The 24,606-nt window shown below is 35.0% G+C and overlaps 1 protein-coding gene across 2 annotated transcripts in view; it reads right to left on the bottom strand.

Annotated features, from left to right (window-relative positions):
* HFM1 (helicase for meiosis 1) overlaps positions 1-24,606 on the bottom strand; it is a 101,967-nt gene that overhangs the window by 71,613 nt on the left and 5,748 nt on the right. For both annotated transcript variants that reach the window (XM_057310475.1, XM_057310476.1), the window contains exons 3-13: positions 23,036-23,148; positions 21,501-21,813; positions 15,283-15,548; positions 14,854-14,901; positions 6,596-6,666; positions 6,001-6,133; positions 4,980-5,131; positions 4,334-4,411; positions 3,962-4,120; positions 659-859; positions 490-578 (exon numbers count right to left, since the gene is read on the bottom strand). In XM_057310475.1, the coding sequence (XP_057166458.1) occupies positions 490-578; positions 659-859; positions 3,962-4,120; positions 4,334-4,411; positions 4,980-5,131; positions 6,001-6,133; positions 6,596-6,666; positions 14,854-14,901; positions 15,283-15,548; positions 21,501-21,813; positions 23,036-23,148 (1,623 nt within the window). The remainder of the gene's footprint in view (positions 1-489; positions 579-658; positions 860-3,961; positions 4,121-4,333; positions 4,412-4,979; positions 5,132-6,000; positions 6,134-6,595; positions 6,667-14,853; positions 14,902-15,282; positions 15,549-21,500; positions 21,814-23,035; positions 23,149-24,606) is intronic.

Here is a 24,606-nt window from a genome sequence, read left to right as displayed (position 1 = left end):
CTCTAGAATGCCAACATTTCAGAGTTGGGTAGAAGAGGTGAAAAGAGGACTGAGGGTGAGCAGCCAGCAAAGTAGGAAGAAACTTGGTAGAGGATGATCGCAGCAGCACAGAGTCCAGGTTTTGAAATAAGGTGGAGGGATCAAATGTATTAGAGGCTCCTGAGAGGGCAATAGCAAGATTAGCCTCAGGGAAAAATTACAAGAGATGCCAAACTCAAAGTGAGTAAAAAAAATGAAGACAGCAATATGAATAATCTTCGAAGAAACCTGGCTATGAAATAAAGAAGACAGGATCATAGTGTCACTAAGATTCACTCTCTCACTTAATCTTCCAAATTACTATTATCCTTAATTTATAGATGAGGAAACTGAGGCTTAGAGAGGCTGAGTAACTTGAAAAGGTGAAGAAACGAACCCAGTTTTCTCATCTCATCTAGATAATCCCTAAATGTCTTCCTATCTCCAATAACAAAAAAAGAAAAAATATACCTCTGTTTCTGTTCCACAGCCATAATAAATTTAGCATCTTTCACAAGAACAGAAGCAGCCTGTTGCACACCTTTCCTTGTTGCACAAAACTAAAAATAAATGAATTCTTGGATTAATTATATTAAAAACTGAACATTATACTCAAAAATAAGCAACTAACAATCCATACCACAAGTGTGGGTTTCTGATCAGAGTACGTTTGTATAACACTGGCAATTTTGTAGTTGAGGGTTAAATCAAACTTAAATTCGGTTTGGTTACTTCTGCAGGGAAATCCAAGAACCACTTTCCGAAGTTTCACTGGCCTATGTCTTTCATCCATTTTCAGACATACCGCAGGTCTTTCACCATCTGAAAGCCATTCTGCAATCTTTAAATAACAGAAACATACATTAAAAGTTTTTTTTAGTCAAGTTTCATGTCTAAACATAACATAATAATAGACCACTTTTAAAGACAAGGTATAAAAATAATTAAGCTGTCTTTTTCAGTATTACATAATCCAGTGACACCATCCTATTCATATATTGGTAAATATTATTGGTAGCAGTATTTTAAGATTATTCACACTTTTCAACATTGTAAACTCCCAATTAATTATTATTTTGTTTTATTTTCCTTCCCAAGAGTCCAAAATAAAATTAAAATTGATTTTGGCAGAGAAACTGAATTTCTCACTATCATTATAAGCTTCCTATTTTTCAGACCTTTGCCTAGATATGCATGACAGATCTTTTGAGTTGTGCTAAATAATAGCAAAAGAGTAGCAAAGTAATGACTGGCTGAGATTGGCAAGCGTTGAAAAAAAAATTTTTTTTTAGATTTTATTTATTTATTTATTTGAGAGAGAGAGAGAGATAGCCAGCGAGAGAGGGAACACAAGCAGGGGGAGTGGGAGAGGAAGAAGCAGGCTTCCAGCGGAGGAGCCCGATGCGGGGCTCAATCCCAGGACTCCAGGATCACGATCTGAGCTGAAGGCAGACGCTTAATGACTGGGCCACCCGGGCACCCCAAGGGTTGATAATTTTTAAACAAAGAGCAAATAAATACTTGAGAGATGGCAGTGCCCAAAGCACATTTTAGACTCAATGCTGGAGTCATTTGTTAATTTCTGAAGCTATGGTGAGCAATCCTTATCTTCATATAACCTGGTTAGTAATTAGGCTTCATGCCTGCTCTGAAACTGACCATTTCTTTGACAGGAAGATGGAATAATGAGTTTTTAGTTGCAGGAGAAGGAAATATTAAAACATTTTCAAGGCTATCCTGTGTGCAAATAAGTCAAACAAGAAATTTAATTTGAAAGAAGCAGAAAGTCAAGAGTAAAGACCTTAATTTGGAGAAAATTGAGGAAGAAGATTTGTACAAAGGGACAGGAAAGTAGCATTCACCAGATGTAGTGATTATCTCAAAGGACAAAAGAATTTCAAGAATTACAGAGTACTGATATTTAATGACTGCTTACAAATCAATGAGAAAATTTTATCATCCCAATGTGAAAAAAGGGTAAAGAACATGACCTGGCAAGGTACAAAAAAAGAACTTAAAGTGATTGATATATTAAAAATATTTACCTCAGTAAAAATCAAAGCAGTACAAAATTTTAAAATAAAGTATATTTTAAACAAGAAATTTAACAGCTATTTATTTTTAAAGATTTTACTTATTTATTTGAGAGAAAGTGTGCACGGGGGAGGGGTAGAGGGAAGAAGGGAAGCAGACTCCCTGCTGAGCAGGGAGCCTGGATCCCAGGACCCAGGGATCATGACTTGAGCCAAAGACAGACACTTAACCAACTGAGCCACCCAGGGACCCCGACAACTATTTAAATGTAATAATAACAATAATTTATTATAATACCCAGTGCTAGAATACAGAGAAATGGCTGATGGTGGAGGTATAAATGACTACACCATTTATTGAAAGCACTGTTTCCTTAGCGTTTTATATATCCTTTGACTCAGTTATTCCACTCTAAAAGTTCATCATAGAGAAATAATCATGATGTTTTCAAAGATATACTAACTTCAGCACCGTTTACAACAGCAAAAATGGAAATAACCTTCCATCATTAAAGCATTAGACCAATAAATTATAATAAAACCCAAAAAAATGTATTAAAGAATATCTAATGACATGGAAATGTCTGTAGGTGACATGCAAGTCACAAAAGAGCACACATAGTATGATTCCACCTATATGTCTGGAAAGACAAACACTGGGTTTCTGCTGATTACATATACTTAAAATTTTTCTCTATTATTTTTGAATATGAACAAAACAGGTTGTTAACATAAGAACTGGAAAATGAATAATTTTGCCAAACTAAAGATAAATCAGGCAAAATTTTCCATTGGATTAAACAATATGGGAACTATTTGTGAAATTTCTAAGTAGCAGAAAAGGGGCGCCCGCGTGACACAGCGGTTAAGCATCTGCCTTCGGCTCAGGGCGTGATCCCGGCATTATGGGATCGAGCCCCACATCAGGCTCCTCCGCTATGAGCCTGCTTCTTCCTCTCCCACTCCCCCTGCTTGTGTTCTCTCTCTCGCTGGCTGTCTCTATCTCTGTCAAATAAATAAATAAAATCTTTAAAAATAAATAAATAAATAAATAGCAGGAAAAAAAGTCATACTGGGTAGGCTGAGAAGTAATTGGAGTGAGGAACAATTAAACCATACTATTTTTCAAGAAGTTTGCCCAAATATTAAAAAAAAAATTAGGACATATACTCATTATAGCAAGTATAATACTGTATACAATTATTTCTTTACCTGTGTAGCCCATTAACCAAGAGATCCTCCTCAAGGGCAGGGTCTATATGTTTTCACTTCTGTATCTATTATTAGTGCTTACCATAATGGCAGTCACATAGATGTGAAAAGGTGGGTGGTAATCACCTAAGCAATTATTTTCATTCTCCACCATACTTTGCTATACAACTAGAGTCAGGTGATTATAACAACCATAACAAATTGTTAGTCATTAATAGGTATCTGAAACCCATAAAAATCAAGACTTTTAGATACTAGTAAACAACAGACTTGTACCAAAAATGTTTCATTAAACCAAATCAACCAAGTACAAGGCCTAGTACTGCCATACCTATGAGATCTAACAATAACTTTCTACAACATACTTTCCTACTAAATTGGTTACGAGATTTACAGGAAAAAAACCTCACTTTCCTCTAAGATTAAAATGACAAAATATTTCACTAGTCATAAAAAAATCTGATAGACTAAAATTTTTTTTTTTTTAAGATTTTATTTATTTATTTGACAGAGAGAGAGACAGCTAGCGAGAGAGGGAACACAAGCAGGGGGAGTGGTAGAGGAAGAAGCAGGCTCCCAGCAGTGGAGCCTGATGTGGGGCTCGATCCCAGAACGCCGGGATCACACCCTGGGCCAGAGGCAGACACTTAACGACTGAGCCACCCAGGCGCCCCAGATAGACTAACATTCTAACTTACATCCTCAGCATTTGGAATTGTTGCAGATACAGCTACAAATCTCAATGGAATAATTGTGCTGCTATTTTCAGAAGTAGGAGATAAAGACTGTACAGTTTTCATTCTGCTGACTACAACTTCAAGAGTTGGTCCACGATTTTCATCTTTTACAACATGTACCTAAGAAAGAAATCAAGAAAAAAATGATTAGCTATAAGAATAAAAAACTAATCAATTAAAATCCATAATAATATTAACACACTTAAGAAAATAAGCCTTTCCACTTGAAGGGATAAAACAAACAATAGTTTGGTTGAAAATGTCTTGTTTCTTTCTATCCATTCTAATCATCAATTTATATTTATCTCTGAAAATGAGTAAAGTGTTCACTACCTCATCAATGAGAAAGAGTCTAACCAGCTGGACCAAAGAGTTGTCTCTCCATTTTCTAGTCATGCTATCCCATTTTTCCTAAAGAAACAATGTAAGTGGTTTAATATGATAAGAAATTATAATAAATATTAAGATATCAATAAAAATCTTAACATTAAACAAACAATGGGCAATATTTTAATATGTCTTAAAAGTATCCTGAAAAAGATTTAAAGATTAAAAACATTTTAAAGGATCCTGATAGTTTTACAAGTGCTTAAAAAATTAAACCCCCATTTATTTTTAAGTTTAACCAAAAATATTCAAAATTACAGCCTAATTACTTTTTTAAGGCCTACCAAGGTCCTCCTTCTGCAATACATAATATTTGGATAAAAGAATACAAGCAAAAAGTATGATTACAAATTATCCTCAATAACAAATTGCCTATTCATATCTTTTGCCTATTTTTCCCATTTGGTAATTTATCTTTTACTTACTGATTAGTGTTCTTTATATAACCTAAACATTAGTACTTCTTATGTTTGTTTTTTACATTGCAAATATATTCTTCTACTTTGTGTTTTCTTTTAACTTTTATTCTTGGTGAAGAGAAACATATTTCTAATAAACCAAGGAAATATTATTGAGTATAAATAACACCTACTGGAGTTGTCATAATAATATGGGCATGCTGAATCTCAAATAGGTCATCCATTACTGTATCTCCAGTGAGTTCTTTACAATTCAGTCCTATTGGTCCAAATTTTTCTTTCCAATCATCAAAACGCTGACTACACAGGGCCTTTATTGGTGCCACTATAACAATATAAGATATTTATTTTGAATGTCAGTGCAATTTTAAAATTACTTTCACAAACATTGGCTAATAAAATTAAGATGAAACTATACAACTAGGTGCTGCCTAATATTTATAAATTGAAAGAGTTAAAAATAAAAGCATATTATTTAGAGATATAATCACCGGACTAAACTAAAAATAGAAAAAGAAGTAATTGTTCAGGGAATTGTAACTAAGAGTGGAGAAAGGTAAGGCAGGAGATTATTGCTCTTCATTATAAGCCTTTTTGTGGTAATTTATTTTTTTTAACCATGTACATAAATTACTTAGATGAAAAATTTCAAATATATATATATATATACCTAAGAAAGGACAGTAAAGGTTCCTATGGAAATTTGTCAGAATTACAAAATGTTTGAATTTATTGTTCTTACTGTCCGTTAAAAAATAAACATGTAAAGTTCAAATTCTCAATTCAAATATTACTTTTCATTTACAACTCTGGGAAAATGTGCTTGGAATTTAATGTAACAGACAAGAGCAAATGTGATACGTCTTCATTAAAAATGTATGGAGAGGGGCGCCTGGGTGGCGCAGTCGTTGGGCGTCTGCCTTCGGCTCAGGGCGTGATCCCGGAGTTCTGGGATGGAGCCCCACATCAGGCTCCTCCGCTAGGAGCCTGCTTCTTTCTCTCCCACTCCCCCTGCTTGTGTTCCCTCTCTCGCTGGCTGTCTCTCTATGTCAAATAAATAAATAAAATCTTTAAAAAAAAAAATGTATGGAGAACCAAATATTAATTCCTATGGCTTGAACTTAATTTTTTACTTTTGCCTCACTGGTTTTTCATTATTATAATTAATTACTCTTACAATATATAAATACTTACTGTAAACAATTTTAATGTTTGACCATGGCAATGGGACTTCCATTAATAATCTTGTTATAGCCAGTTCAAACACTACAGTTTTCCCAGAACCAGTTGGAGCACAAATCACAAAATTCCTATCTGTGTAAAGAAGCTAAAAAATAAAACTTAATCAATCATGGAATATATAGAATTTTTCATTCACACTCTCAATTTGTTAGAAAATATGTAAGAAAGACTCTCTTGAATAATAATTCAAATTATTTTTCCCCTAAACTATTAAAATTCTAACCTTTCTCTAGATCCACAACCCTCAAAAAAACCCACCACTATCAATAATTTATTATTTTATTTGAGAAAGTAGTATGTTAGACCTAGACGAAAATAATTTCTTTAGCTTCCAGAGAGATTTTATAAATCTAATGTATATATACAAACCCACCTATGAAAGTCACATGCACTCAATTACCAAGCATTTTTTGAGTTCCTATAAGGTACCAGTCACTGAGCATGGCATTGGAAACATAAAAACGAATGTGATCTAGTCCTTGCCCTTAGAGAACGAACAATAAAATAAAAAGAGGCAGATAAGTAAAAATCACAATAAAATACTTACATCATCAAAGGCTTTGGACTGTACATAGTTGAAATATGGGAATTCCTTGAAAATACTTCTAAATATTGCCGCTTAGAACAGCATTAAGGAGTCAAATATTTCAGAATTTTAAGAATTGGTTACTTTTAATTAATTAATTTTTTGGTTACTTTTAATTTAAAAATTCAATTAATCAATATTTACTTTGATAATATTTAATGATGAGGCTTTAACATCACAAGAAAGGAATTAATAGATATAGAGGGAGGGACCAACGTGGCAACATAAGAGGCTCCTGAACTTTCCCTCCTCCCACAGATGCACCAAATATATAGCTACACATGGAGCAATTCTGAGAAAAATCCAGAAATTAGTTAAGTGACTCCTACACATTGGGTGAATGAAAATACCCACAATGAAATGCGTAGGCAAGTCTGAGACAACTCTTACCCTAAATCCCATCCTTGGTACAGCACCATACAATTGGAAAGGAACTCCAAACTCCCAGCTTCTCCCTGAGGAGCAAAGAGTTTGGACCACATATCTAGATCCCTGACCTTTAAGGCTCCCACCCACAGGATAAGCCCCCACCTTTGTAAGCCAACAGAGTTTACATTCATGAGACCCACAGGACTAATGAAAACAAATGAGCAGTTCTTAAATGGGCACAGGAACGCCCCCCCCCCCCCGACTTCCTCTACAGATATACACATTCAGGGTCACTGCAGAGGAAGCAGCAAGTGTTCATCTCCAGTTTCTACCTGGAAAGGATTTCACTGCATACTTTCTCAGCTGCTACCTCAGGTTCTGGTTTCTAATCAGCCTTCACCTAGCTGCTAATTACAACCCTCCCCTTTGGGACACTGATACATTTAAGCACAACTACTAGAAGCCACTAAGAGCAAAGACAGTGGGTTGGGCAATCAGAAAGGTTTGAAAGGCAACTAGGAGCTTGGGCTAGGTTAATTGATGAGGCTCAAAACTGGGAGAGGTAGATATTTTATCCAATGTGTAGAAACCAGAACAGAGGGTTAAGGAAAATGAGGAAATGGGAATATGTTCCAAACAAAAGAACAAGATAAATCTCCAATTAGTTATTTACCCAATAAAAATGCTCACCAAGGTCAGGAAAGCAATGCATAAACAAAAGTAAGAATTTCAACAAAGTGATAAAAGATATAAAAAAGTACCAAACAGAAATCCTAGGGATTCAACATCAGACAGATCAAACAGAAGAAAGAATCAATGAACTCAAAGATGCAGCAATGGAATTAATCCAATCAGAGGAGCAAAATGAAAAAAGAATGAAAAAAAATGAAGATAGCTTAAGGGACTTATTTTATACTGATACCAAAGCCAGGTAAGGATATTACAAGAAAAGAAAATTATAGGCCAATATCCCTAATGAACATAGATGCAAAAATCCTCTACAAAACATTAACAAACCAAATTCAACAGTATATTAAAAGAGTCACACACCCATGGTCAAATGGAATTTATTTCTGGAATACAAAGATGGTTCAAAATCCACAAATCAATCAACATGATACTCCCACATTAAAAAGTTAAAGATTTGGGGTGCCTAGCTGGCTCAGTCAGTACAGCATGAGACTCCTGATCTTAGGGTTGTAAGTTCAAGCCCCACATTGGGCATAGAGCTTACTTAAAAAAAAAAAAGTTAAAGATAAAAATCATATGATCATCTCAATAGATGCAGAAAAAGCATTTGACAAATACAGTATCTTTTCATGATAAAAACTCTCCAGAAACTGGCTAAAGAAGGAATGTACCTCAATATAATAAAGACCATATATGACAAGCCCACAGCTAACATCATGTTCAATGGCAAAAAGCTGAAAGCTTTTGTTTAAGATCAGCAAAGAGACAAGGATGCCCACTTTCACCACTTTTATTCAACATAGGAGTGGAAATACTAACTAGAGCAATTAGGCAAGAAAGAGATATAAAAGGTATCCAAATTGAAAAGGAAGAAGTAAAACAGTCTCTATTCACAGATGACATCATATTATATAGAAAACCCTAAAGACTCCACCAAAAAACTGTTAGAAGTAATAAACAAATTCAGTAAAGTTGCAGGATACAAAATCAATATACAAAAATCAGTTACATTTCCATACACAAACAACCAAATCAAAGAGAGAAATGAAGAAAACAATCTTATTTACAATAGCATCAAAAAATAAAATACTAAGGAATAAAGTTAACCATCCCGTTTACAATAGCATCAAAAATAAATTACTAATGAATACATTTAACCAATAACTATAAGACACTGATGAAAGAAACTGAAGACACAAATAAATGGAAAGATATTCCATATTCAAGGATTCAAGAACTGATATTGCTAAACTGTAAACTGCCAAAGCAATCTACAGATTCAATTCAATCCTTACCAAAATTCCAACTGCATTTTTCAGAGAAATATAAAAAAAATCCTAAAATTCATATGGAGTTACACAAGACCCCAAATATCCAAAGCAATCTTGAGAAAGAAGAACAAAGCCAGAAGCATCATACTTTCTGATTTCAAACTGTGTTAAGAAGCCACAGTAATCAAAAAATGGATGGTATCGGCATAAAAACTAGACACCTAGATCAAAGAGACAGAATAGATAGCCTAGAAAAAAATCTGTGCATATATGGTAAATAAATTTTCAACAAAGGAGCCAAGAACTAGGAAAAGATAACCTCTTCAATAAAAGGTACTGGGAAAACTGGATATCCACATGCAAAAGAATGAAACTGGATCCCTTACACTATATACAAAAATCAACTCAAAGTGGTTCAAACACTTGAACGTTAAGACCTGAAATCCTAAAACTCTTAGAAGAAAACATAGGGAATAAACTCCTCTACACTAGTCTTGGCATTTTTTTTAGATTTAAAACCAAAGGCAAAGGCAACAAATGCAAAAATAAACAAGTGTACTACTTCAAACTAAAAAGCTGCACAGCGGAGGAAACAATCAACAAAGTGAAAAAGCAACCTATGGAATAGGAGGAAATATTCGTAAACCACATATATGATAAGGGGTTAATATTCAAAATATACAAGGAACTCATACAGCTCAATTGCAAAAAACAAATAACCCAATTTAAAAATAGGCAAAGGATCTGAATAGACATTTTTCCAAAGAAGACACAAATGGCCAACAGCACATGAAAAGGTGCTCAACATCACTAATCATCAGGGAAATGAAAATTAAAACCACAATGAGATATCACCTCACACCTGTTAGGATGTCATTTACCAAAAAGACAAAAGATAAATGCTAGTGAGGATGTGGAAAAAAGGGAATCCTTGTACGCCGTAGGTAGGAATGAAGGGGTACATCCATTATGGAAAACAGTATGGAGGTTCCTTCAAAAATTAAAAATAGAACTATCTTATGATCCAGCAATTTCACTTCTGGGTATATATTCAATGTGGGGCTTGAACTCACAACCCTGAGATCAAGACCTGAGCTGAAATCAAGAGTCAGACATTTAACAGACTGAGCCACTCAGGTGCCCCCACAGTACATATTCAAAGGAAACAAAATCAGTATCTCAAATAGATCACTGTATTCCCATGTTCACTACAGCATTATTCACAATAACCAAGGTATAGAAATAATCTTAAGTGTCTGTCAAGAGACAAATGGATAAAGAAAATGTGATATATAGATATATATATGTATATATATCTATATATCACACACACACACACACACACGCACACACACACGCATACATACACAATGAAATATTATTCAGCCTTAAAAAGGAAGGGAATTCTGCCTTTTTTGACAAATTGGATGAAACTGAAAGCCATTATGCAAAATGAATTAAGCCAGAAAGAGAAAGACAAATACTGCATAGTATTACTTATAAGTGGACTCAAAAAAAACACAAAAGGTCAAACTCATAAAAACAGAGTAGAATGATGGTTGACAGGGGCTGGGGACATGGGAGAAATAGACGAGGTTGGTAAGAAGGTATAAACTTTCAGCTGTAAGATTAATAAGGTCTGAGGATCTAATGTATGACCTGGTGACTAGAGTTGATAGCACTGTATTATATAACTGAAAAAAAAAGGTAAACATGGAAGGTGATGGAGGGTGGAAACTAACCTGATGGGGGCAACCTATTATAATGCATATGTATGTCAAATTATCACATCATACATGTGATAAAATTTTATTTGTCAATTATACCTCAATAAAGCCAGGAGGGGGGAGAAATTAACAGAAATTACTTCAGTCCCCAAGAACAGTCCATATTCTGAAAAGAATTTGTAAAGTCCCTATACAGAAACAAGGTTTATATAAGGGTTATAATTTGACAATTAAATCTGATGGAAAAGATGCAGAAAGTTGCGTATGTGACAGTATATCAAAATTACCTGTATAGTTTATCTTTTGCAGAGTGGTGTTTTCTTATTCATGTTGACTAGGCCATTTGATTTTTATATCTCCTTTAAAGTTCCCAATTTCACTTTTTAACTTTTCACTTTTAACTGTTTTAACTTTTAAAATTTGATTGTGTTTCATTAGCTGATATGTGTTTCTGGTCACCTAATCCTGAACCCCTTTGTTTTCAATAATTTGGTCATACTAAGTTGTGGATTTAATTGCAATTATCAGCATATTGGTTCTATAAGAACTTAAACAGTCCTTCCTCTGTAAGAATGCTCAAAAACATTAAGAGATGTGAAGAATAAACTGTCCCCTCTCCAAGGTGAGAGTCTATTGTCAGTTTGGGAGATATCTATACTTAAAATGGTGTTCTTCTCAGTCTGAGTCACATCTACCAACTACCTCTATTAAACACTATATGCAAACTACATTACTGGATTTAGAAAGCTGTGGAAAGCTATAAAGAAGAAAGTGAGTTCTTACAATGGAGGCTGTTATAATCTATTAGGAAACATAAAACAATATATCTGAGAATACAAATACATAATTATTTAAGCAATTATATTTTTATGAACATATACAAAAATTGATGGACTGTAGTAAGGGATCTCATTAAAAGGTTAAATGAGACCATATTACTTCTCTGCTCAAATTGCCCGCTTTCTCTCAAAGCATATGAATGACTACAAGGCCCTACATGATTTTGCCTCTCCCCTCCATCTTTGTGATTCTGACCTCAGGTCCTACTCTTGCCTCTGATTAATCTCATCCAGCTATATTGGACTCTTCTGTTCTTCAGAAAAACCAGCCATGTTCCTGCTATAAGGCCTTCCCTCTGCCTAGACTGCTTCCCTCCTTATTTCCTTGGCTCTTTCACTTTCTTCAATTGCTTACATCTCTCCTTCTCAAGAAGACCTACCCAAATTATTCTACTTAATTCTAATCTTGAGCCCTCAATTCCAGCATTCCCAGTTTAAACTCCTTTACTCTGTTCTACTTTTTCATTTTCCGTATTACTCATTTCCTTCTAACATACTATATGACTTATTTATACACTGTTACAATTGTTCAGATCTGTCTTCTTCCCTACCCCCATCCCAAGAATGTTAACTCTTCAAGGGCAAGGATTCATTCATTATCTGTTTTCTTAACTGACATATCCCAAATACCTAGAACAGTGCCCAGCACACAGTAAGCACTCAACTAATATAGGTTTGCATTTATCAAATCAAGCAGATAATACACAAATCTTCATTTTACTTTCAGTTATGCAGAGTATCAGAATATTTGTGCCAAAACAAAAGTGTGATTTTGAGTTTGTCAATCCATCAATCTTTTGAAAGAATCTCATTTTTCCTTCAAAATATGTCTCTTCCTATAAAATATTTATTTGTAACAAGCCCACAAGTGGGCCATCATGCTGGTTTTTCTCTCATTAGGTAGTTCCATATCAATTTACATTCACAAAAATGAATCTTTGATTCAGAGTAGTTGTAGAATTAGTTTTCCAGCTCATGAGAAAACTCAACTACTAACATCATTTATCATCACTATAAACACTTGATATCAAATTTTTCCTTTTGTTCAACACTCAGCAGTGTCACTGCAATTATATGTTATAACAGGTAGGAAAATGTCTGCAGCATTGAAAATAAGATTTCTATAGCAAAATCAATCTGACCAAGCTTCTACTGTCCTGAGGATTCAAATACAATAAAATATTATAAAAGAATTAGAAAATAAGTTGTGTCCAAGTAATTCCAAAACTCTCAAATTATCATAAAAAGCATTTAGCCTTCCGCTTTATTTTTTTTTAAACCAAAGGCCTTTTTTTTTTTTTTAAGATTTTATTTATTTATTTGACAGAGAGACAGCCAGTGAGAGAGGGAACACAGCAGGGGAGTGGGAGAGGAAGAAGCAGGCTCCCAGCTGAGGAGCCCGATGCGGGACTTGATCCCAGAACGCCGGGATCACACCCTGAGCAGAAGACAGACGCTTAACGACTGCACCACCCAGGCGCCCCATAGCCTTCCACTTTAAATACACACTTAGAAATAATAAAAAGTAGCAGTTCTGTGAGTTTGACAGCAAAGGAACTTTTTGAACAACAAATCAATGTACCATAAGACTAGGTGATATTCTTAACTAAAAGACCTAAACAATAGAACTATTTCAGCAAAGCTAATATAGCATGAAAATCTTGAAAACTCTTCAAAAGTTACTGTAATATTATGGCCAGTTCCAGTAAGGGATAAGAAGACTTTCCCCTCATACAGATAATGAAACTAGCTTTTAACTGTTTAAGCTAACCTATTTCTTATGTTCCAACCTTATTTAATCATAGCAAGAAAGCATAGCAGGATTGAGACACCATGCTGAACAGAAGCACTAAAAGCTGACTATATCTGAAGTTATGATATCATCATGTATAACCTTCTATTGTTTCCTCCCCCCATTCTAACTTAGTTCAGTTGTCTGCATTGGAGGCAACTTTTCATGATTGGTCAGGCAAATATTTCCTAACCATACCTCAGAATGGTCTCAGTCCCCTGAGTACCCAGGATTAGAATAATTCTCCCCTAGATTCCTCCAGCTCAGGAGGAATTCATTTTCTGTTTTGACAAAGAGACAATAACTTTTATGGAGTCTAGAGCCTTCTCCAGCTTTGAGTCATTAATTCCATATTCCTAAAGCATGCTTTTGATGACATAACTTTACTTGCTCAAAATACTGCATGGTTTCTCCTCATTGCTTAATAAATTAAAAAGCAAAAACAGGGGCGCCTGGGTGGCACAGCGGTTGAGCGTCTGCCTTCGGCTCAGGGCGTGATCCCGGTGTTATGGGATCGAGCCCCACATCAGGCTCCTCCGCTGGGAGCCTGCTTCTTCCTCTCCCACTCCCCCTGCTTGTGTTCCCTCTCTCGCTGGCTGTCTCTATCTCTATCGAATAAATAAATAAAATCTTAAAAAAAAAAAAAAAGCAAAAACAAAAACAAAACCTCTTGACCTTGGTATCCATGGCATTAAATACCCTGATCCTAAAATACCTATCAATCATTATGTCCTACAGCTCCTGTAATCATAGCTTTTATTTCAGACAAACTGGAATGCTTGATCTTTCTAACATATTCCACACTATTTTACCCTCATCCTAGCTCATGGTTACTCTTTTGCCAGAACAACTTCCTTTACCTGCCTTTCAGTGTACTTAGAGATAGAAAGATAAATAAGGGATGGCCCTTCCCTTCAAGGAGTTCATAGGTCATAGGGAAATGGTCACATAATAGAGCTGCTGGATTATAATAAAAAATAAGTACACTGTTTATAGACATATATGAGGTCTCAGAAAATTAAAGAGGATGTTACCTCCAGAACACACATACGTACTCAAAATATTTATATTGGAAATGCCCAGACATGTAAATCAGATCATAGGTATAAACTGCAAATTTCATTTAAAAAATACTAGATTTATAAAACTATCCCCAATCCACAGAATGTCCCATTCTCATTTATTTCCCCTACCCATGTCTTTCCAATATGCTATCCTTACCCAAAGTGTAAGAAATTATCTGTATCTAAGTAAATATGCTCAGAATTCAGCCAATAATACAAAACTCATTTCTATACTTATCTTGTCACAAACTGGTAACAAGAGGTTCACAAACTGGCACCAGTCTGCAGACCACACTTTGAGCAGCACTGACTAACACACACATACTGGGTCACTCACATGACCCAAAAGATTCACTTTTCCCTCTTTTTCTTTGTCAATAAAATAAACATAGATACAATGAAATAACATGCTTACGAATTATGATTTCAAATATAAAGCTGCTGTAGTAAAATAAATTAAAGGATACGGATTTCTGTGACAGCCTTCAAGGAATCTAAATCATTTTCTATTACCCCTAAAAAAAAATTCTACATATTTATATAGGTATTTTTAATTTCTTCCATATAAGCAGCTTCAATTAAACTAGCATAACTTTTAATTAAGAGCACAGTTAAATATTAGATCATAGTTTATTTCATTTTTTATGTTTTTAAGTAGGTTCCACGCCCAACACAGGGCTTGAACTCACAACCCTGACATCAAGAGTCACATGCTGTACCAACTGAGCCAGCCAGGCACCCTAGATCATAGTTTAAAAAATGCAGTATGATCGGGGAATGCAGAAACTGCACACAGATAATCTACTCAAATTTATTATTTTTTTATTCTTTCTTATGCTGAGAAACACAGACAAGTTTGTTCTGTTATAAAATCAACTGAAAAAGCAAGGAATTACCTTGAACTTCATGAGGCTGGGATGCAAGTGAAAAAGTTGGTGCTTTGAATATGTCTTCTCTGATTTCAGAAGCAGAAAAAGTACTGCTTGCTGTAAATAGGTTAATGTCTGAATATTGATGTTTCTGCTTACTACTGCTACATTTCCATGGCTCCCCTTTGTTCATTTCTGTTGGGGCAATTTTCATTGAGCCAATAGGATAGTCTAAGTTTGTACTGTCATTAGAATTAACATCCTCATGTATATTGTCAGATATTTTAAATAATCTGAAAAAAAAAATAAAACAAAACATGTTTGCACTTGTAACAGCTGCTTAGAATGGGAAAAACTAGCATAAAATTCGACCCTTTAAAAATGTCCACAGACTGTGTTTTATTCAAACATAAAACTTAAGCATTCCCCTAAAATACAACTTGATAAATTTACCACTGAATTATGTCTTTTCACTTTTCAGAAACTCAAAGTCATTTGTAGAAGCCAACCTCCAAGACAGCCCCAATGATACCTGTCTCCTGCTATTCACACCCTTTTCAAATTAGGACTTTGAGTCAGAACAGAATTACATGACCAGCAGAGTATTGCAGAAGTACAAGTGTATGACTTCCAAGGGGAGGTCATAAAAGATACTGTCACTTCTGCTTGGTCTCTTGGATCATTCACACTCAGAAGAGCTAGCCACTACATCATGAGAATACACAAGCAACTGTATGGAGAGGCCCATGTAGATAGGTATTGTGGCTTCTTGTCAGTAACAGCATCGACTTCCCAAATATTATTCAATAATCATTTTAGTATAAGAAATACTAAATAAGTATAGATGTCAAGAGGATTTTCAAAATCCTCTCCTCTCCATTACTTAGGCATTCATCTACAGTGGCTTTCTCCTTCAAACAATCTCATTCACCTATTCTCTGATCTTAAACACTGTCCTCCTCTCAAGAACTGCTCTCAAATCAATCATTCCGATATATCATAACAGCCTCTTATCCTTTTAGCTTGCTTACACAAGCTACCAATGAGGTCAAAAAACAAATTTACCATAATGAACCTCTTTATTTTCTCCCAAACTATCTTCCCTTCTCTTTTCTCGTCTACCTTTAATGGACTTAGATCCCATGGCCTATCTTTTTGACTACTCTTTTACTGATATTCTACACTCCTATTCCTCTTTATCCTTTTAACATACTCATCTTGCAAAACCTCAATCCTAGTTGAATCTATCTACTTTTTAAAATAATTGGAGCTGGGCAGGGGAACACTAATGGAAAAAGCAGTTAGGTAGATGATACACTCTAAACAATAAAACTGAGAGTCATCATCAGCAAGATTGCAGATACAAGATAAATATACCAAAATCAATTGCGGATGTCTATATACTTGCAATGTACAATCTGAAAAAAAAAATTTAATTCCATTTATAAAAACATCAAAAAGAATAAAATACTTAAAAATAAACAAAATAAGTTTGACTTGTTCACTGAAATTCTCACAAGATCATTGAAAGAAATTAAAGAAAATCTAAACAAATGGTAAGATATCCCATGTTCATAGACTAGAAGACTTAATGTTATTAAGATGGCAATACTCCTCAAGTTGATCTACAGATTCGACACCATCCCCATCAAAATCCCAGCTGGCTTCTTTTTTTTTTTTCCAGCTGGCTTCTTTGCAGAAATTTACCAGTTTATCATAACATTCATATGAAAATGCAAAGAACCCAGAGAAGCCAAAAAAAAAAAAAAAAAAAATCTTGAAAAACGGAACAAAGTTGGAGGACTCACACAGCCCAATTTGAACTCTACAACAAAGTTAGAGCAATTAAGACAGTGTGGGATATGTACTTATGGCATAAGGGCAGACATATTGGTCAATGGAATAGAACTGAAAGTCCAGAAATAAAACTTTTATTTAGTAGATAGTTTCCTAGTTAGTATAATAGGAAATATACATTTGGTCTTTGTTCCCAGTTCCTGGCACAGAGCTCCTAAAACCCTTGGAATTTCCTGTGTGATAGTAAGGCTTGTGTAAAGATTGTGATAAAAAGCATCTTTTGTGGGGTGCCTGGGTGGCTCAATCATTAAGGATCTGCCTTCGGCTCAGGGCGTGATCCCAGGGTCCTGGGATCGACCCACGCATCGGGCTCCTTGCTCCACTGGGAGCCTGCTTCTTCCTCTCTCACTCCCCCTGCTTGTGTTCCCTCTCTTGCTGGCTGTCTCTCTCTCTGTCAAATAAATAAATAAATTATTTAAAAAAAAAAAAGCATCTTTTGTTATTCATGACAAAACTTTCAATCACACCTGAGTTTATGCTAATGAAGTGATGCTTACAGGACCCCTAGATAGCTTCAGGATGGGGGTTAACTGTCAGAAAAAACCCTAGTTAGAGAAGGTTGAACTTTCAGCCTGTGACATCCAAGGAAGAAAGAGGAATGGAGATTGAGTTCAATAACTGATGACCAATTATTTAATCAATCATGCCTACCTAATGAAACTACCATGAAGGAAAACCCCTATATAATGGGAGTTCAGAGAGTTTCAAACGTGCATAGGGGTGCCTGGGTGACTCAGTCTGTTAAGCATCGACTCTTGATTTCGGCTCAGGTCATGATCTCAGGATTCTGGGATCAAGCCCCGTGTCATGCTCTGCACTCAGCATGGAGTCTGCTTGTCCCTCTCCCTCTGCTCCTCCCCTACCTCATGCACTCTCTCTCTCTAAAATAAATAAATATACAAAATCCTTAAAAAAATAGATCACAGACCTAAATGTAAGAGCTAAAACTATAAAAATCTTATAAGAAATGCATTCGTAAATCTTTCTACAACCTTGGATTAAGCAATGATTTCTTGGATATGACACCAAAAGCTCAAGCAACAAAAGAAAAATTAGATAAACTGGACCTCATCAAAATTTAAAACTTTTGTGCTGCTAAGGACATTATCAAAAAAGTGAAAAACAACACAGAGAATGGGAGAAATATTGGCAAATCATACAACTGATAAGAGACTTTTATCCTAAATATATAAAGAACTCTTACAACTCAACAATAAAAGATGGAAAACCCAATTAAAAAACAGGCAAAGGATTTGAATAGATGTTATTCCAAAGGTAATACACAACTAGCCAAAAAATCACATGAAAAGATGCCCAATATCATAAGTCATTAGGGAAATGCTAATCAATGAGATGCCACTTCATACCACACTGGGATGGCCACAATAAAAAAGATGAACAATAACAACTGCTGACAAAGATGTAGAGAAAGTGGAACCCTCACATATTGCTTGTAGGATTATGAAGTGGTGCAGTTATTTTGGAAAATAATTTGGCAGTTTCTCAAAAAAGTTAAGTATACAGTTACCATATGACCCAGCAATTCCAATTCTAGGCATAAATTCAAACAATTAAAAAAAATATATTCACACAAAAACCTGTACATGAATGTTCACAGCAACATTATTAATAAGAGCCAAGAAATGGAAACACTTCAAATGCCCAACAATTGATAGATGGATAAACAAAATGTATTGTCCACTCAATGGAATGTTATTTGACCATAAAAAGAAAGATGTATTGATACATGACATAATATGGATAAACCTTGAAAACATTACACTAAGTGAAAGAAGATAGACACAAGAGGCCAGACATTGTACGATTCCACTTATATGAAAGTCTAGAATAGGTAAATCCATAGAAACAGAAAGATTAGTGGTTGCCAGGGGCTGGGGAGAGGGGAGGAAAATGAGGAGAGGAGTTGGAAAGGCGAGTGATCAAAAATGAATACAGAGTTTCTTTTGGGGAGATGAAAATGTTTTAAAATTAGATAGTACTGATGATTACACAACTCTGTGAATATTCTAAAAACCAATGAATTGTATACTTCAGAAGAGTGAATTTTATATGTGAGTTATATCTCTTTTTTTAAGATTTAATTTATTTACTTATTTGAGAGAGTGAGTGTGAACTGGGGAGGGACAAGGAGGGGGAAGAGGGAGAGAATTTCAAGTAAACTCCATGCTGAGCAAGGAGCCCCATGCAGGGCTCAATCTCACGACCCTGAAATCATGACCTGAGCCAGAACAAAGAGTTGGATGCTAACCGACTGAGCCACCCGGGCGCCCTGAGTAATATCTTAATAGTACTGTTATAAAGAAATTCATAGACATCAACCTCAACTGGGCTTTAGAGTGCCCAACAATCCTACCATTATTCTAACTGGATTACTTTCCCATTTTCTATAATCTCTTCCACTCTTCTCATACTTGCTCAATACCTTCACTTTCCCCCTCAAACTCCACATATGACCTCACTTCTAATGTCACAGAGGAAAAAAAAAAAAACTATCAATTAGATCTCTGCTGAATCTTTAAACCCATACATCCAGTTCTCTATTTGGACATTATAGGTACTCAAACTCAACATGTCCAAATCTGTACTCATTACCTTCCCCAAAACCTGTTCTTCCTTTATAGTTTTCTGCATCATGAAAGGACACTACCATCCTTCATCATTCTGGATCAAGTCAGAAAACTAGAAATCAGGTGTCATATCTAATAATCCTTTAGGTCCTATGGGATTCTATCTCCTAAATCACTCTGAACTCTCTCATTCCTGCTACCACAGTCAACATCGGTCTCCCATTCTCTCTCACCTAGATTAATAAAAAAAAAACCTTCTAAGTGACCTTTCATAACATATTTTAGCTCCCTTCTAATTCATCACACTGATGCCAAAATAGACTCTAGAATTTAAAAAAAAATCTAATTTTACTCCTCTACTTAAAATGCAGAACCTTAGAACACTAGCTCTCAAACTTTAGTGTGCATAACAATCATCTAGAAAAATTGTTAAAAATGACAATTCCTGGGTCCCCTCCCCACCTTTATCTAGGCTGTGATTCAACAGGCCTAAGGTAGAACCCAGGAATCCAAATTTCTAACTAGTACTCCATGTGATTCTGTTACAGTGGGTCCACAGGTCACAGTTTAAGAAACAGTGCCTTAAGAAAAAGCACAAAGTTTATCATGGCCTACATGTTTCTGAATGACTTGACCTCTCCAAACCTTACCTCTCTGCATTCTCTCTGATTTTACACAAAAGGAAATTTTCTAAGAATAAGCCAAGCTCTGTGCTGCTTTAGGTCTTTTGCACATACCATTCCTTCCACCTGGAGCATTCTCCTTTATTTGCCCTTAGTTTAATTCTATTCCTCCTTAAGGTTAAGTTTTTTGTCTTTTTAAAAAAGATTTTATTTATTTATTTGAGAGAGAGAGAGTGAGAGAGAGAAAGCACGAGAGGGCAGAGGGTCAGAGGGAGAAGCCGACTCCCCGCTGAGCAGGGAGCCTGATGCAGGACTCGATCCTGAGACTCTGGGATCATGACCTGAGCAGAAGGGAGACAATTAACCGATTGAGCCACCCAGGTGCCCCAAGGTTAAGTTTAAGTACCACTTCTTCAGGAAAGCCTTCCTTAATGCTCCAGAACAGATTAGGTCCCCATGTGATATGCTGTCACAGCAATTCTCAAAGGATGGTTGAGACTTTCAGAGAGTTCATGGGATCAAAACAATTTTCATAATATTACACTAAAGCATTGTTTGCATTTTAAATTTTTTCAGTTTTGATTTCTAATATGGTTAAATATTGATAGGCATAACCCACATACACAAAAACTATTGGGAATCCTCAATAATTTTTAAGTGTAAAGGATCCTGACAATAAAAAGTTTGAGACCTTCGCTCTAACTGTATACTTCATCAAAATAATTGTTGTACTATAAAGTGTTTTTTTTTTTAAAGACTTTATTTATTTACTTGACAGAGAGACAACCAGCAAGAGAGGAAACACAAGCAGGGGGAGTGGGAGAGGAAGAAGCAGGCTCCCAGCAGAGCAGGGAGCCAGATGCGGGGCTCGATCCCAGGACTCTGGAATCACACCCTGAGCCGAAGGCAGAAGCTTAACGACTGAGCCACCCAGGAGCCCCATAAAGTATTTAATCAATTATTTTAGTTATTTGTCTTTCCCCCATTAAGCTATAGCTCTCTGAAGGCAAGAACCTATGACTAGAATCCCAGACTTAATAGAGCATCTGGTATATAGCAAACCCTATTTGTTGTTGATGTTTTTCTCATTTAGATTCTATCATACTTCATACATTTGGACATACCATAAATACTCAACTTTATCATTAAATATTCTGTATTTCATTTAATTAATTACCTTTTCCGGAAGGCTGGTGTGCTCTCTCCTTTGTCTTCTGCAAAATTAACTAATTTTGTATTATCTGGAACACTTTTCTCAGGCGCTATCTCAGTGCCAATCTGATTTTTGTATTTCTGAGAAGAACCATATGTCAGCTTGCCAGGAACATGTGATAAGTCGTTGTTACCTGCTACTCCTAAATTAAGATCACCTGCTTCATATTCATTTGAGGAAAAGGCAAACTGGAATTTTTGTGTTGGTGAAATATAATTTGTGTTTTCATTAGTTATCTTTAAATCTGATGGTAATATTTTTGGCCTCTCTTCCTGACCTACAAAAATGGAATATATTAATTAATATATGTTCTCCATGAAAATAAATTTTCAAAATGACCATAAAAAAATGTAATAAAAATTTTCAAAACAGTTTACTAGGTAAACATGAAAGTTATTCATACAGTAATAAGATAATCTGTAATACCATATATGGTTTGAACTATAGGTGATTGGTACTGCTATCGTACATTACATCACTGAAGGGCACTCAAATTAATTAAGAATTATTGAGATTTGAAATTTATATAAAACCTACATTATAAAATAGGTTTAATTTCTGACCCACAAAAATCACCATAATTATACCTCTTAAGTATTTTATCTATAAAAATGATATAATTATACAATTAGGAGGATTTGAAAATTTATATAACCAATTTACACACAGAAATACAATGACCAATCATATAAAATGTTACTGAATTTGATTCAGTATTAAAATACATGATACAATGTTTTTAACTTTGTAATATTGCTTCTAAAATCAAAATAAAGTAATGCTTTCATCAGGGTGACAAAATTTTAAAGGTTTCTTTGCAGAGACTTTACAAGCATCTTTGAGAGGTTGGAAGAAATCTGGAGGACTTGTTAGGGCTTAAATTTGCTTTACCATCTATGTATATATATAGTATACATAAGCTTGTGTATTCTATATATTATTTGGTACATACGAGAATATAAATAATGTATATTTTCATGTATAAAATATATACAAATTACAAAGTTTAATAAGATAACATACATGAACTACCACTAAATTTAAAAATCAAAATTTTATCAACAATATCACATAAGATCACATATATTGTTTCAATGTGCTTGTCTTTAACTTTATAAAAATGGTACCAAACTATATTATAATGTTCTGCATCTTGTTTTTTTCAGGAATGTGGTTTCCTAAGCCAGAGGATCCTACCTTAGTAAAAGGCAAGACAAAAACTAAATGGCAATGACAATTTTAATAATAAGAGGAAACAAATTCATACAACAATAGAACGTGTTTGTGATAGTTTATAGTATGCATATGTACGTATATGTATGTATGGAGAGGAAAAATGTTTTCGATTTTAAGATTTGGTGAGCACTATTTTGAATATAATAAGTCTATCATTTTATTCCATTAAAATAAAGGAATTAATACTTCAATGTGTTACTAGATTTTTTACATTGACATGAGCTGCACAGGTTTAACTTCATAGCAAATATGTGATAGTTTACCTAACAGTTTATGACTTTTTATTTCCTCCTCTAATGCCTGAGTATCTGGAATTTCTGAAATCAACGGAGCAGGTGGGAGAAACCAATCCAGTGATTTTTCATTGTCTGGATAGCTATATAAAATATAAAAGTGTGAACATATATGTTAAGAAAGTTACATCAGAACTATTCATTAATTAAACATTACTCAATTACAGACTCTTAAACATCCTATAAATTAATTTTCTATGGTGACTTTGATGTATCTCTATACACAACAGTGTTCTCAATCTTTTTTCCCTTGTGTGTCATAGGATTAATGACACTGCTATGTGAGATATTCTACGTAAATAATGGCTATAACTCTGTCTCTTTTTCTCCAATTCAAATGCTTGTGACAAGAACCTTAAATCTGCTCCAATATAAAAAAGAAAGTAGTAATTCATTCTGAAACGTTAGCATCTTTACTATCACAAGTAACAAATTACTTATGACACACCTCACAACTAATCATGGGTCATCAGTGTGTAAATGACACCACTACTGGTATTCTAGAGTATTCCTAAAACATTATTACAAATTAATGTCCTAACACAAATACTCTTGATTCAGAACCACCTACAAACCACAGAAAATCCAAGAAACGGTTGAAACTGACAATCACTTTGTAAACTGACAATCACTTTGTAAACTTACAGTAGTTGAGAATTTTGCCACCCTGTTGGCATTATGAACTACTCCTCCTTATCTTTCAGCTGTGATCCTATTAACATACAATGTTTTAATATTCCCTTTTCAATAAAAGTTGATTTGCCTTTCATTAGAACAAAAAGATAAGTATTAGATGGCAGGAAATAAACTTGAGAAGAACGCCACATATACGGTCTATGTCAAGCGGCAAGGATTTTATGATTTGTTTTTTAATCTCTTCCTTTAGGATTTTATATTCTCAAAAGCGAAAGACCCAGTCTTTTACTTCACTGCCTTCTGTAGCACATAAAACATAGCTACTACAGCTACATTTTCCAAATCAAAAATCTACAAAACATTATCTGACAATGTTTGACAGACTGTCTGATAATAGGCCAAAGCATTTGAAATTTAGGACTGTCAGAGGGTCCCCAAGATCACCCCCAAAGCTGATGATTCCCTGGGCTGATTCAAAAGACTCAACATATAGTCCTATTCCTGACTATGAGGCGAAGTCCAGGGGAAACCAGGCACAAGCTTCCAAAGATCCTCTCCCAGTACAGTAACACAGGACATTTTTAATTCCCTCAGCAACAAGCTTTAACAACATGTGTGAATTGTTGCCAATGAGGGAGCTCATTAGAGACTCAATGCCCAGGATTTTTACTGGGGACTAATCATGTGGGCATCCCCTGCCTAGTACATACCTAAATTCTAGATTCCCAGAAGAAAAGTAGATATTCAGCATAAACCATATTATCTATATAAACAGTTTAGGCAGTGGGTCATTCCTATCAGTCAATGGTGGGAACTTTCCTAAAGTTCTCACTCCAGCTAAGGGCCCTTCTTACAAGCAGGGTCTTTCCAAGGACAGCAGTTTAGGCCTGATATATTAACTCTTT

This window comes from Ursus arctos, unplaced genomic scaffold, assembly GCF_023065955.2.
Source record: "Ursus arctos isolate Adak ecotype North America unplaced genomic scaffold, UrsArc2.0 scaffold_12, whole genome shotgun sequence".
Taxonomy (NCBI): Eukaryota; Metazoa; Chordata; class Mammalia; order Carnivora; family Ursidae; genus Ursus; species Ursus arctos.
The sequence above is the reverse complement of the archived record's forward strand: the minus strand, read 5'-3'. Positions and strand labels throughout refer to the sequence as shown.